We start from the raw sequence: 17,311 nt of genomic DNA, 5'->3' as shown, positions 1-17,311 counted from the left end.
TGCCAAGCAATGGACAAGGCTTATTCCAACTTTGCTTTTAGTTGAGCAGATTGAATAACAAGAGAGATATGAACAAGACCTGACACAAGGAAATGATTTAAATGCTCCATTGTTAAACATTTACTTCTTTAACCTTGTGCTTTGGTAGTTTAGTTCTCCCAAAGCCTTTTAGACACTCCATTTACTTCTTTTTTTAATGCTGCCTCTCACTTCTTTGAGCCTCTGCCAAGCACCTCACCTTTTCCACAGCCATTAACCTTCGTGCATCTTAGTCGGGAGCCAGCTATATGGTTGCACGTCTGAGTACCTCTTAACTGTTGCCAGTTTGCTCAGAGAGGCAGGTAAGAATAGCCCATTGTGAATGGACATGGCATGAATGGTAAGTTCTGTGTTACCATGCCAGTGTTGGCCTTGGCATAGTTGCTAGTATTCCTTCCCTTAAGCCAAGATGGATTCAAATCCCACTCCAAAGACTGAAGCACAACATGAACACTGACAATTGACTGTAGCGCTGCAAGGTGCAGTTTTTCAGATGAGATGTGTCACACTTTCAGATGGATGTGATAACAAAACCCAAAGTGCTGTTTGAAGACAAGCGTTAAGGTCCTGCGCAGAGCGTTGTCGAATATTTATCCCTTAAGCAACAGCACTGAAGCAGATTACATGGTTATTAGCTCATCGCTGTCTGTGGGAGCTTACTGTGCACAATTTGGATCAACTGTTTTGTACATTACAATGAAGAGTTTGACTCAAAAGGTATTTTCTTAGCTGTAATGACATCAAGGCAAAAACCTAGAGAAATCTAGTTGATGTTTTGTTTGAGAATTTTGTCAAATTTGGAAAGATCTTGTAAACGTCATGCTGAAGCTTTTGATTGACATAAAATTGGAACAGCTACATTAATGCCTTTCAGTGACCTGAAGCTTTCTTTAGTCAGTCACTGGGAATTAATGATTTCCCAAACATCACTGGTGCACTGGATGTTACTGACTGCCCAGATGTCACTGACATTTGAAGTGTGTTTGAAATAGTTTTAGATTGAGAAATCTGCTGTTACTCAGTCTGGCATGTACTTAGTAATCAATTTGAGTTTCGCCAGATCAACTCGGCTCCAGAGCTCAACAGAGTTTTGGTCCAAACCTGAACTCCAGGGGTTCCAGGGTGACTGCCCTTGATGTCACTTGAGCAAGTGTGGCATCAAGGAGCCCTATCAAAACTGAAGTCAATGGGCAAGAGTGAGAAAAGCACTCCATTGGTTGGAGATGTACTTTGCTCAAAGGGAGATGGTTGTGGTTGCTGGAGGTGGATCACCTCAGTCCCGGGGTACCACTGCAGAAGTTACTCAGGGCAGTGTCCTTGGCCCAGCCAGCTTCTACTGCTTCATCAGTGACCTCCCTCCCATCATAATAAGATCTGGATAACATGCAGGCAAGACTATGTCTAACCACCTATCTCTGATATTCATGGTGTTCCCATGGCCAAGTTCCCTACCAGCATCAACCTGGGGGTTACCATTGACCAGAAACTCTCACTTACCAAGCTGAGTTAACTGTCCTCTGAACAGTCAAGGAACTGCCGTAGTTACAGCAAACTACTGTACCAGTTGACTCGGGAAAGCAGACAATATAATCAAGACCCCTCCCACCCCGGTCATTCTCACTTCTCCCCTCTCCCGTTGGGCAGAAGATACAAAAGCTTGAGAACACATACCACCAGGCTCAAGGACAGCTTCTATCCCACTGTTATCAGACTCTTGAATGGACCACTTATACCCTAAAGGATGAACTCTTGAACACTTGGTCTCCCAAACTACCTCGTTGTGGCCCTTGCACTTTATTTGTCTACCTGCACTGCACTTTCTCTTAACTGCAACACTATATTCTGTACCTCGATGTACTTATGTAGGGAATGATCTGCCTGGGTGGCACATAAACAAAAGCTTTTCACTGTATCTCGGTACATGTGACAATAATAAATCAATAACCAAAGAAGGTGGCCCATTTCTGTCTTCTCAGGAGAAGTGGGGATTGATCAAATATTGCTGGCTTGTAAACACCTTTGGAATTAATTCAGTAAAGAACATAGAACTTCATAGCACAGTACAGGCCCTTCAGCCCATGATGTTGTGCCGACATTTTATCCTGCTCTAAGATCTATCTAACTCTTCCCTCCCACATAGCCCTCCATCTTTCTATCATTCATGTGTCTATCTAAGAGTCTCTTAAATGTCACTAATGTATCTACTCCCACAACCGCTGCCAGCAGTGTGTTCCACGCACCCACCACTCTCTGTGTAAAAAACTTACCCCTGACATTTCCCTTATACGTTCCTCCAAACACCTTAAAGTTATGCCCCCTTGTGTGAGCCATTTTCACCAATATCAAAAGAGTATCTAAATAATCAAGTTTGAAATCAAAATATCAAAAGAAGAGCAACAATCTGCTGGAGGAAATTCGCGGGTTGAGCAGCATCTGTGCGAGGAAAGGGGGTGTTGGTTAACTAGAAGATAGTCCTTTTTTTTCTCTGGTTCTGATGGGTGGATTATGTTGTTGGGATATCTTGCTTGATGCAGGTGACCAAGTTGGGCTTGATCAGGTCAGTTGGTACAGTGGATTGTGAAACATCAGAGATTTATTGTAGGCAAAGTGCCCAGAGGCTTCTTATCTCACTAAATATTTTTACTTGACCCAAATATTTAACCTTAGATTACTAGTATTGGGCATCGTGAGATGCGTTTCAGTAAATATTGGCTGATGGACTTCCCAAAGTGCCTCTATTTCTCTTTGCATTCTCAGCATGGGCTTAACTGGGCAGCCAGTCATTGTGAGCTGAGAGGGTGGTGATGGGTCTCCTTGAGCAGACATCTCTCGTGCCTGGGTGCAAATGATTGCATTTTGAGGCTATTTCAGAGGGCAGTCAAGACCCAATAGTGTTGCATTGCAGGTTAAAGACCTGAAATGTTAACTCTGTGTCTCTTCCCATGGATTCTGCTGAGTGTTTCTGGCATTTTCCTGCTTTTATTTCAGATTTTCTGCATCTGCAGTTTTTTAAAATTCTCAAGTGGAGTAGAGACAAGAGGGTCAGAGTCTTGACGAGCGTCTGTTAGCTTCGTGGTCACTGTTACCGAGGCCTGCCATTTATTCCCAGATTTTTAAACATAGTTCCAATTCACAGACATTCACAGTTGGATTTGAACTCATGTTCTCTGCATTATTAGAGCAGGGATCTGGTTTGAGGCCACGCCAACATTTGGTACACTCAAAATGCTGCGGATTTGGAAAGGCAAGTCTTAAGAATGCTAATGAAGAGCAGATCCATTTTTGGACATATGCTCCAATTAGCATTATTTTTCTCATTTTCTGCTGGAATATACAGGACCAGAAAAAGACCACCATTGCCCATCTGGTTATGATGTAATCAGGAAATGCTCTTTTGTAAACTACTACTTATCATCACCTTTCACAAGAAAGGTTCACTTGCTCTTTGAACTTCCCAGCATCAGCAGTTTCCACTGTCTCTGTCTGTTCCCCACCCTTGTTATAAGATTTAAACTGACTGCTTACCTTCCTTCTCCTGAGTTTGAACTCATTCAGGGTTCCAATCCAGCAATGTCTTGATTTTAAAATCCAAAATCAAAATACTGCTGATACTGGAAATCCAAAATAAAACAGGTACATGCTGTAAATACCGACGCAGATTGGGTGACCTCTTCGTTGAGCACCTTCGCTCCGTCCGCCGCAGCAGCCAGGACCTCCCGGTGGCCACCCACTTCACTTCCAAATCCCACTCTCACGCTGACATGTCTGTCCACGGCCTCCTCTTCTGCCACGATGAGGCCAGGTGCAGGTTGGAGGAACAACACCTCATATTCCGCCCTGGGAGTCTCCAACCTGACGGCCTCAACATCGATTTCTCTAACTTCCGGTAACACCTCCATCCCCACAACTCCTTTGTCTTCCCTTATTCCTGTGGCTCCCTTCCCCTGCCTTGATGACCTGCCCATCTCCTCTCCTCCCCTCCCCCATCCTTTATTCCATGGTCCACTGCCCTCTCCTATCGGATTCCTTCTTCTTCAGCCCTTGGCCTCTTCAACCTATTACCTCTCAGCTTATTATAACCTCCCCCTCCCCCACCCACCTACCTTCCCCCTCTCACCTGAACACACCTGTCCCCTGCTAGCCTGTGCTCCTCCCCCTCCCCCCACCTTCTTATTCTGGCTTCTGCCCTCTTCCTTTCCAGTCCTGATGAAGGGTCTCGGCACGTTCCTCCAGCACTTTTTGTGTATTGCTGTAAATACTCAGCAGGTCAGGCAGCTTCTGTGGTGAGGGAATCCAAGTTAACACTTCAGGTAGATGTTCTTTCATGAGTTCATCCACCTGAAATGTTAAACCTGCTTCATGCTCCACAGATGCTGCCTGACCTTTTGACCATTTCCACGCTTCTTGCTTAGTTTGTGAGATACAGGAGAAGGGCACGTCTCGAACAGTGCATCACTCTCTCTGCACTGCACTGAGCGTTCAACACAGGTTGTGAGCTCGAGCCCCAGTGTGAAGCTCGAGGCACTTCACCAGAAGAGCACTTCACCCACGCAAGTGGTACCAATACCTGGATTACACACTTGGAGCACTTCTGGTTGCCCTGCTGTAGGAAGGATGGAATTAAACTAGAGCGGGTGCAGAAATGATCTACAAGGATGTTGCCAGGACTGGAGGCCAGGCACGGTAGTGTAGTGGTTAGCGCAACACTATTACAGCGCCAGCGACCCAGGTTCAATTCCGGCCACTGTCTGTAAGGAGTTTGTACGTTCTCCCCGTCTCTGCGTGGGTTTCCTCTGGGTGCTCTGGTTTCCTCCCACATTCCAAAGACGTACGGGTTAGGAAGTTGTGGGCATGCTATTGTTGGCGCTGGAAGTGTGGCGACACTTGCAGGCTGCCCCCAGAACACTCTGCAAAAGATGCATTTCACTGTGTGTTTCGGTGTACATGTGACTAATAAAGAAATCATCATCTTTATTCCTTGGGAGCGTAGGGGACTGAGGGACGAACTTATAAAGGTGTATAAAGTTCAAGTTGGTAAATTAGTAAATTGGTTTAGTATTGTCACATGTACCGAGCTACAGCGGCTGGAATTGAACCCAGGTCACTAGAGCTGTAATAGCGTTACGCTAACCGCTACACTAAGCCTGCCCAACCTCTCCCTATGACTCCGGTCTTCAAGTCCTGGCAACATATTTAACAGGTAGTGATGACAGAGACCATGGGATCTGGGCGGTCTGTCCACATGTGGAGCAGGGCTTTCAGTCCCTTTCCCTGTAGATCAGATTTAATGATAAAACTCCCTGGAATCGGAACAGGCACATGGTGGATTGACTTGCCCCTTGTGTTGACCATGCTGGTCAGAGGGCAGTGCTGAGCCCCACACCTCAGCGTAGTGTGGCACACTGCTCTCCCTGGCCTGCTCAGCAGCAGCCCTCAGCAGGCAGACCCTCCACACTGAAGCATGGCCAATTCATTGCTGGATTTGCACCAGATTCCCAGCACGCAGTGGCGGGGAAAGGCAGGAGGTTTAAGGGAGATGTGCAGGGCAAGTTTTCTTAGACACAGAGTGGTGGGTGCCTGGAATGGGTTGCCAGGGGGAACGGTGGAGGCAGATACAAAGGTGGCTTTTAAGAGGCTGTTAGATAGACACATGAACATGCAGGGAATGGAGGGATATGGATCCCATACAGGCAGAAGAGATTTAGGCAGGCATGGTAGTGTAGGCAGTTAGCGTAATGCTATTACAGACGCCAGCGATCTGGGTTCAATTCCCACCGCTGTCTGTAAGGAGGTTGTATGCTCTCCCTGTGTCTGCGTGGGTTTTCCTCTGGGTGCTCCGGTTCCTCCCACATTCCAAAGACATACTGGTTAGGAAGTTGTGGGCATTCTATGTTGGCACCGGGAAGCGGGCGACACTTGCGGGCTGCCCCCCAGAACACTCTACGCAAAAGATGCATTTCACTGTGTGTTTCGATGTATGTGTGACTAATAAGAAATCTTAGTTTTAATTTGGCATCATGGTTGGCACAGACGTTGTGGGCTGAAGGGCCTGTTCCTGTGCTGTACTGATCTACATTAGTGCCAGGTTCCGCCACAGAGCAGTGCTGGTTATAGACGTCTGTGTAAAATGCCCCCATTAAGTGATAAATCCATTAGCATTCTTAATCCCAGGAATGCACCCTGAGTACTAAAGAAGGTACCAGTGTACCTGTAGGGACCATCAATACATCTGGAAAGTTCGGTGTGGTCTCAGGTTCCATAGAACATAGAACATAGAACAGTACAGCTCAATACAGGCCCTTCGGCCCACAATGTTGTGCCCACCTTTAAACCTCGCCTAAGACTATCTAACCCCTTCCTCCCACATATCCCTCTATTTTAAATTCCTCCATATGCCTATCTATTAATCTCTTGAATTTGACCAATGTACCTGCCTCCACCACCGTCCCAGGCAGCGCATTCCATGCCCCAACCACTCTCTGGGTTAAAAACCTCCCTCTGATATCTCCCTTGAATTTCCCACCCATTACTTTAAAGCCATGCCCTCTTGTATTGAGCATTGGTGCCCTGGGAAAGAGGCACTGGCTGTCCACTCTATCTATTCCTCCTAATAATTTGTACACCTCTATCATGTCTCCCCTCATCCTCCTTCTGTCCAAAGAGTAAAGCCCTAGCTCCCGTAGTCCCTCCTCACAACCCATACTCTCTAAACCAGGCAGCATCTTGGTAAATCTCCTCTGCACCCTCTCCAACACTTTCACATCCTTCCTATAATGAGGTGACCAGAACTGGACACAATACTCTAATTGTGGTCTAACCAGAGTTTCGTAGAGCTGCGTCATTACCTCGCGGCTCTTAAACTCGATCCCGCTACTTATGAAAGCTAACACCCCATAAGCTTTCTTAACTACCCTATCCACCTGCGAGGCAACTTTCAGTGATCTGTGGATATGAACCCCCAGATCCCTCTGCTTCTCCCACACTGCCCCAGAATCCTGCCAGTTTAACATTCCTAGCCTTTCATTTCCTCTCCCGATATCTCCAGAACCGTAATGTTGGCATCCACTGGAGGACCTCTGAACCAGCTAAATGACCAGAAGCAAGAGGGAAAGAGAATCCTTTCTTCTGCTGTCTGAAAGGGAGGGGATTCTGTAATAATTTTCAGAAAGGATTTGACCGAGTTCTTGGAGGGGGGAAAGGAAAATGCAGGGCCGTGGGGAAGGATCGGGGAGAGGGTCTAATTGGATAACTCTCTCAAAGAGTTGGCTCGGGCCTTGAGATTCTGTGCTCTATTATTTTATGAATCTACCCTCTTTTAATCCAGCACATCTGCTGGTTGTGTGGTGTCCAGACATGGTAGGGGGCTGGGCTAGTGATTTAAACAAGCTAACTATTTCTCCTGAGACATCTCCTTTGGCTGGATGCACTAAGATCTTGTTTGTTTTCTATTTACTTGATATTTATAAAGCAGTTTCTTTGCCCAGTTCTAGGATTTAAAAAAAAATGTATCACTATAATCTTTCAGGTTGTTGTTAGAATCCTTTATCAAACTCGTGTTTGTATATTGCTTTCATTGGCACGAAATAGACTTATTTCGTTCAAGCCTGCATTACCTCAGCCCAGTTCATGGACTTCTGACCGTGGTGGTGGAGTCAAACAAAGGGCAAGTCAATCTGTCACGTCCCTGTCCATTTACAGAGAGTTTTGTTGTTATATCTGATCTATGGGGAAGTGAGCATGGAAGATAACAGTAGCAGGGGCAGACAAATCGTACAGCTCTTATCATTCTTGTGGTTTGCATTTCAGTTCAGGAGAAAGGGAAAAACAATGTTAACATGTTGACTTTGCACTTCTCACAGATATTTCTGCACTTGTCTGATTGAGGGACAAGAGGTCATTGTAGTTTCTGGAAGGGTAGCCTGGCTTGCTGCCATTGTTTTTGTGGAAGTGTTGTGTAGAGTATTGTTATGAATTCTCTTTCATAACTGTTTTGGGTACTTTAAACTTTTTATTTCAAAATCTGAATCCCTGCACTCTGGCACAGACCCTTGTTAACTCAAACAAACCCTTGTGTCCTTCCCGTATTTGTGTGCCTCAGACTCCGGTGTTCTCTTCCTGTGTATGTGTGAACCCACTGTTTATGTGTTGAAGGTGAAAGAGGGAGACAGAGAACAGCAAATATCGAAACACTCCCAGGACGTACACAGTGAAAGTTAAGCTCAGCAAGAAATAAATACTCAGCAAGTTAGGCAGCATCTGTGGAGAGAAGAACAGTCCATGTTTCAGGTTGATGTCCATTTGTCAGTGGAAGTAAATGCTCGCCAGAGATACCACTGGAAAGTAAAACATTCTGGTTAGACCACACTTGGAGAATTGTGTTCAGTTCTGGTTGCCTCATTATAGGAAGGGTTTGGAAGCTTTAGAGAGGGCACAGAGGAGATTGACCAGGATGCTGCCTGTATTGGGGAGCATGTCTTATGAGGATAGGTTGAGCGAGCTCGGGCTTTTCTCTTTGGAGAGAAGGAGGATGAGAGGTGACTTGATAGAGGTGCACAAGATGATAAGAGGCATAGCTTGAGTGGACAGTCAGAGACTTTTTCCCAGGGTGACAATGGCTAACACGAGGGGACATAATTTTAAGGTGATTGGAGGAAGGTATAAGGGGGATGTCAGGGGTAAGTTTTTTACACAGACAGTGGAGTGCACTGCCGGCAGAGGTGGTGGGGGCAGATATGTTTGGGACATTTAAGAGACTCTTAGCCACATGAATGATAAAAAAAATGGGGAGCTATGTGGGAGGGAAGGGTTAGATAGGTATTAGAGCAGGATAAAATGTCAGCACAACATCATGGGCCGAAGGGCCTGCACTGTGCTGTTCTATGTTCAATGTTCTATTCCAGGGATCCCCCTGCAAATATGGATATGCCCTGACGATCCCTGCAAATACTGACATATTGCTAAGGTACCACTTCCGTTTTGACGGAAGTCAAAGGGTCAGGCTCAAGGACAGCTTCTATCCTGCTGTTATCAGACTCTTGAATGGACCTTTCATACGCTAAAAGATGAACTCTTGATCGCTTAATCTACTTCATCATGGCCCTTGCACTGTCAGCCTGCATTGCACTTTCTCTGTAACTGCCGCACTATTTTTTGCATTCTGTTTTACTTTTTACTCCCTCAACATACTTATGTAAGGCATGATCTGTTTGGATGTATGTTTTTCACTGTATCTCGGTACATGTGACAATAATAAACCAATTACAAATAGATTGAACTAAGATCATAAGAAATAGAAGCAGGAGTTGGCCAGTGGGCTCTTCATTGCTTGCTTTGCTATTTGATATACCCCTATTTAAGATACTCTTAGATAGCCACATGAATGATAGAGAAATGCAGGGCTATGTGGGAGGGAAGGGTTAGATAATATTAGAGGAGGATAAAATGTCAGCATAACATCGTGGGCCACGTGGTAATGTATTAGGGCAGCCACAGTAGCGTGGCGGTTAGCGTAATGCTTCACAGTGCCAGTGACCTGGGTTCAAATCTGTCCTCTGGGTGCTCCGGTTTCCTCCCACATTCCAAAGACGTACGGGTTAGGAAGTTGTGGGCATGCTATGTTGGCGCCGGAAGTGTGGCGACACTTGCCGGCTGCCCCCAGAACACTCTACGCAAAAGATGCATTTCACTGTGTGTTTCGATGTACATGTGACTAATAAAGAAATCCTAAAATCTCTGATAAGATTGTGGCTAATCTTTTATTTCAGTGTGACATTACTGCATGAACTACAGATTCCTTAATCTTTGCAAGGGATTTCCTCCCTCTACCCCTCTTCCATTCACACTCTGGTCACTCCTTCAATACTCCAGTGGATGTGGAGCTGTTTCTGTGCTGTATGACTCCATAACTCTGTCCCCTCCCTACTTGGAGAGGTTGCATGGACTAGGACTTTATGTCCTGGATGGTTGGAGATTGATGGGTGACCTGATAGGGGTATATAAGATCATGAGGGGCATAGACAGGGTGAAAGCACATCGTCGTTTTCCCAGGGAGGGGGTGCTAAAAACAAGAGGGCATAGGTTTAAGATCAGAGGCGAAGGGTTTAAAAGGGACATGAGGGGCAGCTTCTTCACGCAAAGGGTGGTGCGTATTTCGAATGAGCTGCCAGGAATAGTGGCTGATGGGGGAGCATTTGCAACATTTAAAAGCCATCTGGATAGATACATGGATAGGAGAGGTTTAAAGGGCTATGGGTCAAACACAGGCAGATTGGACTAGCTTGCTGGGCAACAGTCGGCATGGACGAGTTGGGCGGAAGGGCCTGTTTCAATGCTGTCTGAGTCTGTGACTACATGCTCCTGGTGACTGCCTGCTAATAGTGTTGTTAATCCCTGTTCTAAATTCTAGGAAACTGTGTCACCCCACCACTACTTCCAACCTTTACCTCAAATAAAGGAGGACATTAAACTGTATGTGTTTTAAATATATCTATTTCGATGATATGATCTAAATCTCTGCTGCTTGTGCACAGACTTACCCCAAGTGCTTGATGACGCACACTGGTAATCAGTCTAAGCAATGCCTTGATTTTAAAATTGTTATCTCAGTTTTTCAGATCCCTTTTGATCTCGCCCATCTGTAGCTCCGTAATCTCCTCCAGATTGATAACCTCTGGAGATCTGTGCACTAATTCTGGCTTTTCGATCATTGCTGACTTTAAATTGCCTCACTATATTGTGGTAGTGCCACCAACTGCTGTCAAGCTCCAGAAGCTCTGCACTTGAACTGGAATTGGTTTATTATTGTCACAGGTACCGAGGTACAGTGAAAAATTTGTCTTGTATATTGTTCATACAGATCAATTCATTACATAGTGCATTGAGGGAGTACAAGGGAAAACAATAACAGAATGCAGAATAAAGTGTTACAGTTACAGAGGAAGTGCAGTGCAGGCAGGCAATAAGGTGCAAGGTCACAACGAGGTAGACTGTGAGGCCAAGACTCCATCTCATCGTACCGGGGGACTGTTCAATAGTCTTGTAACAGTGGGATAGAAGCTGTCCTTGAGCCTGGTGGTACGTGCTTTCAGGTTTTGTATCTTCTGCCCGATGGGAGGGGGGAGAAGAGAGAATGTCTGGGGCGGGTGAGGTCTTTGATTATGCTGACTGTTTTACTGAGGCAGCGAGAAATGTAGACAGAGTCCATGGAAGGGAGGCTTGTTTCCGTGATGTGCTGGGCTGTGTCCACAACTCTCTGCAGTTTCTTGCAGTCATGGCACAGCAGTTGTCATACCAATTTTACCAATGATAAAAATTGGTGAGGGTCAAAGGGGACATGCCAAATTTCTTAAGCCTCCTGAGGAAGTAGAGGCGCTAGTGAGCTTTCTTGACCGTGGCGTCTACATGATTGGATCAGGACAGGCTATTGGTGATGTTCTCTCCTCGGAACTTGAAGCTCTCAACCCTCTTGACCTCAGCACCGTTGATGTTGACAGGAGTGTGTGGGCCGCCCCCCCCTTCCTGAAGTCAATGACCAGCTCTTTTGCTGACATTGAGGGAAAGGTTGTTGTCATGTCACCATGTCACTTGGCTCTCTATCTCCTTCCCATGCTGTTCCGGTACTGCTTGCAGTTCTGGTCGCCCTGCTATATGAAGGATATCATGAAGCTGGGCATGGTGCAAAAAAGATATACAAGGATGCTACTTGGACTTGGGGGCTTGCGTTATAAGGAGAGGTTGGACAGGCTGGGACTGTTTTCCCTGCAGCGAAGGAGGCTGAGGGGTGACCTTATAGTGGTTTATAAAATCATGAGGGGCATAGGTAAGGTGAACAGCCAAAGTCTTTTCCCCAGGCTAGGGGAGTCCAAAACTAGGGGGCATAGGTTTAAGGTGAGAGGGGAAAGAGACCTGAGGGACAGCTTCTTCACGCAGAGGATGGTGGGTATATGGAACCAGCTGCCAGAGGAAGTGGTAGAGGCGGGTACAATTACGACAATTAAAAGACATTTAGGCAGGTACATGGATAGAACATAGAACATAGAACATAGAACAGTACAGCACAGAACAGGCCCTTTGGCCCACAATGTTGTGCTGGCGTAGCTAATCCCTCCTACCTACAGAATGCCCAGATCCCTCGATTTTCCTCTCATTCATGTGCCCATCCAAGCCCCTCTTAAAAGCCCCCAATGAATTTGCCTCCACCACCCTATCAGGCAAAGCATTCCAGGCATCCATCACTCTCTGTAAAAAACGTACCCCTCACATCTGTTCTGGACCTACCCCCTCTCAGCTTAAATGCATGCCCTCTGATACTGGATCGCTCAATAATGGGAAAAAGTCGCTCAATAATGGGAAAACATATAGGAAAGGTTTTGAGGGATGTGGACCAAATGCAGGCAAATGGGACTAACTCAGGCAACTTGGTCGGCATGGATGAGTTGGGCCGAAGGGCCTGTTTCTGTGCTATGTAACCCTATGACTCTGTGACTCTATGCCCTCCCTGCATGCTCCATAAACCTACCCCTTTGACCAGGGCTGTTGGTCCCCTGCAATACCATGAAGCACTTTGGAACACTTTGCTTTGTTCAAGGTGCCACACTGAGATTCGATCAGAACATAAGAATTAGGAGCAGGAGTGGGATCCGCCATTCATCACGTTAGAGTCAAAGAGCACAGAAGCAGGCTTTTCAGCCCACCATGTCTATACTGACCATAAATACCAATCTGTACTAAGCCTATTGACTACAACTTGGTCCACAGCCTTCTATGCCTCTTTGCTGATTTTCTCTCTCCACAATATTTCCTGCCCTATCCCCAATATCTCCTGATAGCCAGAAATTTGTTGATCTCTGTTTGGAATGAACTCAACGACTGAGCCTGCACAACACTCTGAGGCAGGGAATTCCACAGGTTCATTATCCAGTGCACGAAAAGAAATTTCTTCTCGTCTCAATCTAACTGGTCCTTGTACTGAGACTGTGACCCCTGGCTCCACACTCCTCAGCCAGGGGAAACATCCACCCTACATCCAGCCGATCAAGCCCTGGAACAATTTCTATGTATGGTGGATATATCATTTTCAGTAGGGAGACCAAAACTGTGCACAGTATTCTGGGTGCAGTCGCACCAGGCACTGTAATTGCAGTAAGCCTGTATGCAAGTTCTCCCACAGTAGAGACCAACATACCGTTTGCCTTCCCAGCTGCTCGCTGCACTGGCATGTTGGCTTTCAAAGGTAGATACATCGCTTTGAACATCAACATTATCCATTTAAAAAATACTCCAAATTTCTGTTCCGTGCACCTAATTGGATGACTTCTCATTTCACCACAGGATCAAAGTCAAAGTCGAGTTTATTGTCACATGCACAAGTACATGTGTGCACAGGTGCAATGAGAAACTTCCTTGCAGCATCACAGGCACTTAAGCAGAATTTACCAGAACAAGATAAATTAAACATAAATTATACACAATTTTTACAAGAAAAAAACACAATTAGAACAAAAAAAAGTCAATTTTAGTGCAAAATGGTCACAGTTTTGCTAAACTGTGGCAGTAATGGGTTTTGCTGGTTGGTTCAAGAACTGAATGGTTGAAGGGAAGTAGCTGTTCCTGAATCTGGTGGTGTGGGACTTCAGGCTTCTGTACCTCCTGCCCGATGGTAGCTGTGAAAAGATGTCATGGCCCGGATGGTGGGGATCTTCGATGATGGATATTGCCTTCTTGAGGCAGCGCCTCCTGTAGATACTACTGATGGTGGGGAGGGATGTGCTCGTGATGTATTGGGCACAGTCCACTACTTTCTGCAGCTTCTTACGTTCCTGTGCACTTGAATTGCCGTACCAGACCGTGATGCAACCAGTCAGGATACTTTCAACAGTACATCTGTGGAAGTTTGTTTGAGCGTTTGGTGACAAGCCGAACCTCCTTAACCTCCTAAGAAAGTAAAGACGTGGGTGCACCTTCCCTATTGAATTGATATTGCATATGCCACGTTGTGTCCCACTTACTCAGCTTGTCTGTATCTCTTTGAAGGTTCTCTGGACCCTTCTCCTTACTCACAAATATACTTCGTTTTATATCATCAGCAAACTTGGAAATATGAAATTTGATTCCCTCAGCCAAATTGTTGACTTAGTTCGTGGTACATGTTAGTGGTTGCAGAATCACATCCCACCCTGGAATCCCAAGCATAAAATCCAGATGACATTCTGAGTACTTCAGGGGCATAGATAAAGGTGCATGCACACAGCCTTTTTCTCCATTGTTGGGGAATCAAGAACTAGGGCATCTTGAGTTGGGCATCTTGGTTGGCATGGATGAGTTGGGCTGAAGGGCCTGTTTCCGTGCTGTATGACTCTATGATCTTGCTAAGTGTAAAATGGCTGCTGTAGTTCTACTATTACACCAGTGACTATGCTTCTTAAGCATTTCATTGGCTGTTAAACATTAGAATAAACTGAGGATTTGAAAGCCAAGTTTAGATTTTTTTTAAATACTTGAGCTGAACTTGACTCTGATGTTTGAGATTGATATGTACCTTCATGCAGGGCATGCTCGGTACTGCTGATTAATATTTGACCAGTTTTAATCAGATATTGAATATAAGAGTCAGGGAGTTATGTTGCAGCTGTATAAAGCTTTGGTTAGACTGCACTTTGTGTGCAGTTCTGGTCACCCCATCACAGGAAGGATGTGGAGGCTTTGGAGAGGGTGCAGAAGAGGTTCACCTGGATGCTGCCTGGATTAGAGAGTATTAACCATAAGGAGAGGTTGGACAAAGTTGTTTTCTCTGGAGCATCAGAGTCTGAGTTGAGACCTGACAGAAGTTTATAAAATTATGAGTGGCATAGATAGAGTGGACGGTCAGAGTCTCTTTCCCAGGGTAGAAATGTCAAATACTAAAGGGCATGGCTTTAAAGTAAGAGGAGGAAAGTTTAAGGGAGATGTGTGGAGCAGGTGTTTTTTACACAGAGATTGGAACGTGCTGCCAGGGCTGATGGTGAAAGCAGACACGATAATGGCATTTAAGAGGCATTTAGATAGACTCATGAACATGAAGGGAATGGTGGAATATGGATCATGTGCAGGCAGATGGGATTAGTTTAGTTTTGTCAGCACAGACGTCGTGGGCCAAAGGTATTGGTAGTGGTTTACTATTGTCACTTGTACCGAGGTACAGTGAAAAACTTGTCTTACATACTGTTCGTACGGGTCAATTCATTACACAGTGCATTGAGGTAGTACAGGGTAAAAACAATAACAGAATACAGAGTAAAGTGTTACAGCTACAGGGAAGTGTATTGCAGGTAGACAATAAAGTGCAAGGTCAAACAAGGTAGATTGTGAGGTCAAGAGTCCATCTCATCATATAAGGGAACAGTTCAGTAGTCTTATCATTGTGGGATAGAAGCTGTCCTTGAGCCTGGTTGTATGTGCCCTCAGGATCCTGTATCTTCTGCCCGATGGGAGAGGGGAGAAGACAGAATGACTCGGGTGGGTGTGATTATGCTGGCTGCTTCACCAAGGCAGTGAGAGGTATAGACAGAGTCCATGGAGGGTAGGCTGGTTTCCGTGATGTGCTGAGCTGTGTCCACAACTCTCTGCAGGTTCTTGTGGTCCTGGGCAGAGCAGTTGCCATACCAAGCCGTGATGCATCCAGATAGGATGCTTTCTGTGGTGCATTGATAAAAATTGGTGAGTGTCAAATAGGACATGCCAAATTTCTTTAGCCTCCTGAGGAAATAGAGGCACTGGTGAGCTTCCTTGTGGTTGGACCAGGACAGGCTGCTGGTGATGTTCACTCCTCGGAACTTGAAGCTCTCAACCCTCTCGACCTCAGCACCATTGACGTAGAAAGGTTCATGTACACCGCCCCCTTTCCTGAAGTCAATGACCAGCTCTTTTGTTTTGCTGACATTGAGGGAAAGGTTGTTGTCATGCCACCACCCCTGCGCTGCACTGTTCTATGTAAATAGTTTGGAGCAAAAGTTTTAAGATGCAGGAGAAATTTGCTAGCTGTGGGTGGGAAGGCAATGGAAGGCATATAAGAGTAGGTCTGTCGTAGCAGTAGGCAGGAAAGAGTAAATGACAATTGGGCAAAGTGCGGTGTTAAGGGGGCTGGTAGAGGTCGAAGCGGTAACAATAGAATCATTACCTGATCTTAATGAACTATGATAAACTTGATCTTAATTATTTCTCTCCCAGGCACATCAGCAGAGGAGCCTGGACAACGTAGTGTCTCAGCAACACAAGATGGGAGCTGGGAAGAAACTGAAGAAAGATGGTGGCACTGGCTTTGATGCGGAGGTAGACAATACCAGCCCAATGTCAGAACAAGATTCTGGGATCCTAGATGTTGAAGATGAGGAAGATGAAGAAGAGGTAATTCATCATCCTCCAAAATATTTTGGTGAAACCTTTTAGTCAGCTGGGTGAGGATGGACTAGATGGGCTGAATGGGCATCCACTGGAAGTTTTAATCCTTTTGGATTCAGTTGGTAGGAGTGTTCTAACTATCGCCGGTGTTACATGTTAGAATACGTACGCAGGAAACTGCAGATGCCGGGATCTGGAGCAAAAAACGAACTATTTGAGGGACTCAGCGGGTCAGGCAGCATCTGTGGAGGCAGAGGGATGGTCAACCGTTCAGCTCAAGACTGCACTCAGGTCTTGATTCATGGTGTGAACCCGAAATGTTGTCCATCCCTCTTGCCTCTGCAGATGCTGCATGACCCGCTGAGTTCCTCCAGCAGTTTGTTTCTCACTTTGCATTGTACTCAGATTGTGGGCTGAATTTACTGACATTTCTGGTTTCTCAAAGAAAGTGGCGGTTGGCCTTCCTTCTTGAAACACTACATGGCAGCAACCTGCTTTGGATCAATGCTACCAGAGCTGAGAAGGGTTTAATTTGGTTGTTGGACAGTTGACATCTGGAAGTGGCTCTCTCAGAAACACCTGAGCTGTGTTAAACTCCTTTCACAAAGGGAAATGTGTGAATATCTGGTTTCAGGTTAACGATAAAGGTTACTGGGATCAGTGGAGTTTGAAATAATCAAAAGCTTCATAGGGCATGTCAGCTCTTCTGGTACTGCGATCACAGAACTGCCAATGGTGGAGGTGTTGGAAGAGAAAGCATTATTGAGCTTTGTTTTGGGAGAATGTAATTCATCTGCACTGATGTCATGCTGAGGATATCCCAAAGTAACTCTCAGCCAGAAGTTGTCTTGTAACATTGGCAGACAAAACAGCCAGTTTTCAAGGTGCAAGATCCCAC

At 45.7% G+C, this 17,311-nt stretch overlaps 1 protein-coding gene across 3 annotated transcripts in view; it reads left to right on the top strand.

Moving 5' to 3' along the window:
• exoc6b (exocyst complex component 6B) overlaps positions 1-17,311 on the top strand; it is a 742,224-nt gene that overhangs the window by 252,694 nt on the left and 472,219 nt on the right. For all 3 annotated transcript variants that reach the window (XM_052038528.1, XM_052038519.1, XM_052038535.1), the window contains one exon: positions 16,243-16,419. In XM_052038528.1, coding sequence (XP_051894488.1) covers positions 16,243-16,419 — 177 coding nt within the window. The remainder of the gene's footprint in view (positions 1-16,242; positions 16,420-17,311) is intronic.

Source organism: Pristis pectinata, chromosome 2 (assembly GCF_009764475.1).
Source record: "Pristis pectinata isolate sPriPec2 chromosome 2, sPriPec2.1.pri, whole genome shotgun sequence".
In the NCBI taxonomy this organism is placed as follows: Eukaryota; Metazoa; Chordata; class Chondrichthyes; order Rhinopristiformes; family Pristidae; genus Pristis; species Pristis pectinata.
The sequence above is the reverse complement of the archived record's forward strand: the minus strand, read 5'-3'. Positions and strand labels throughout refer to the sequence as shown.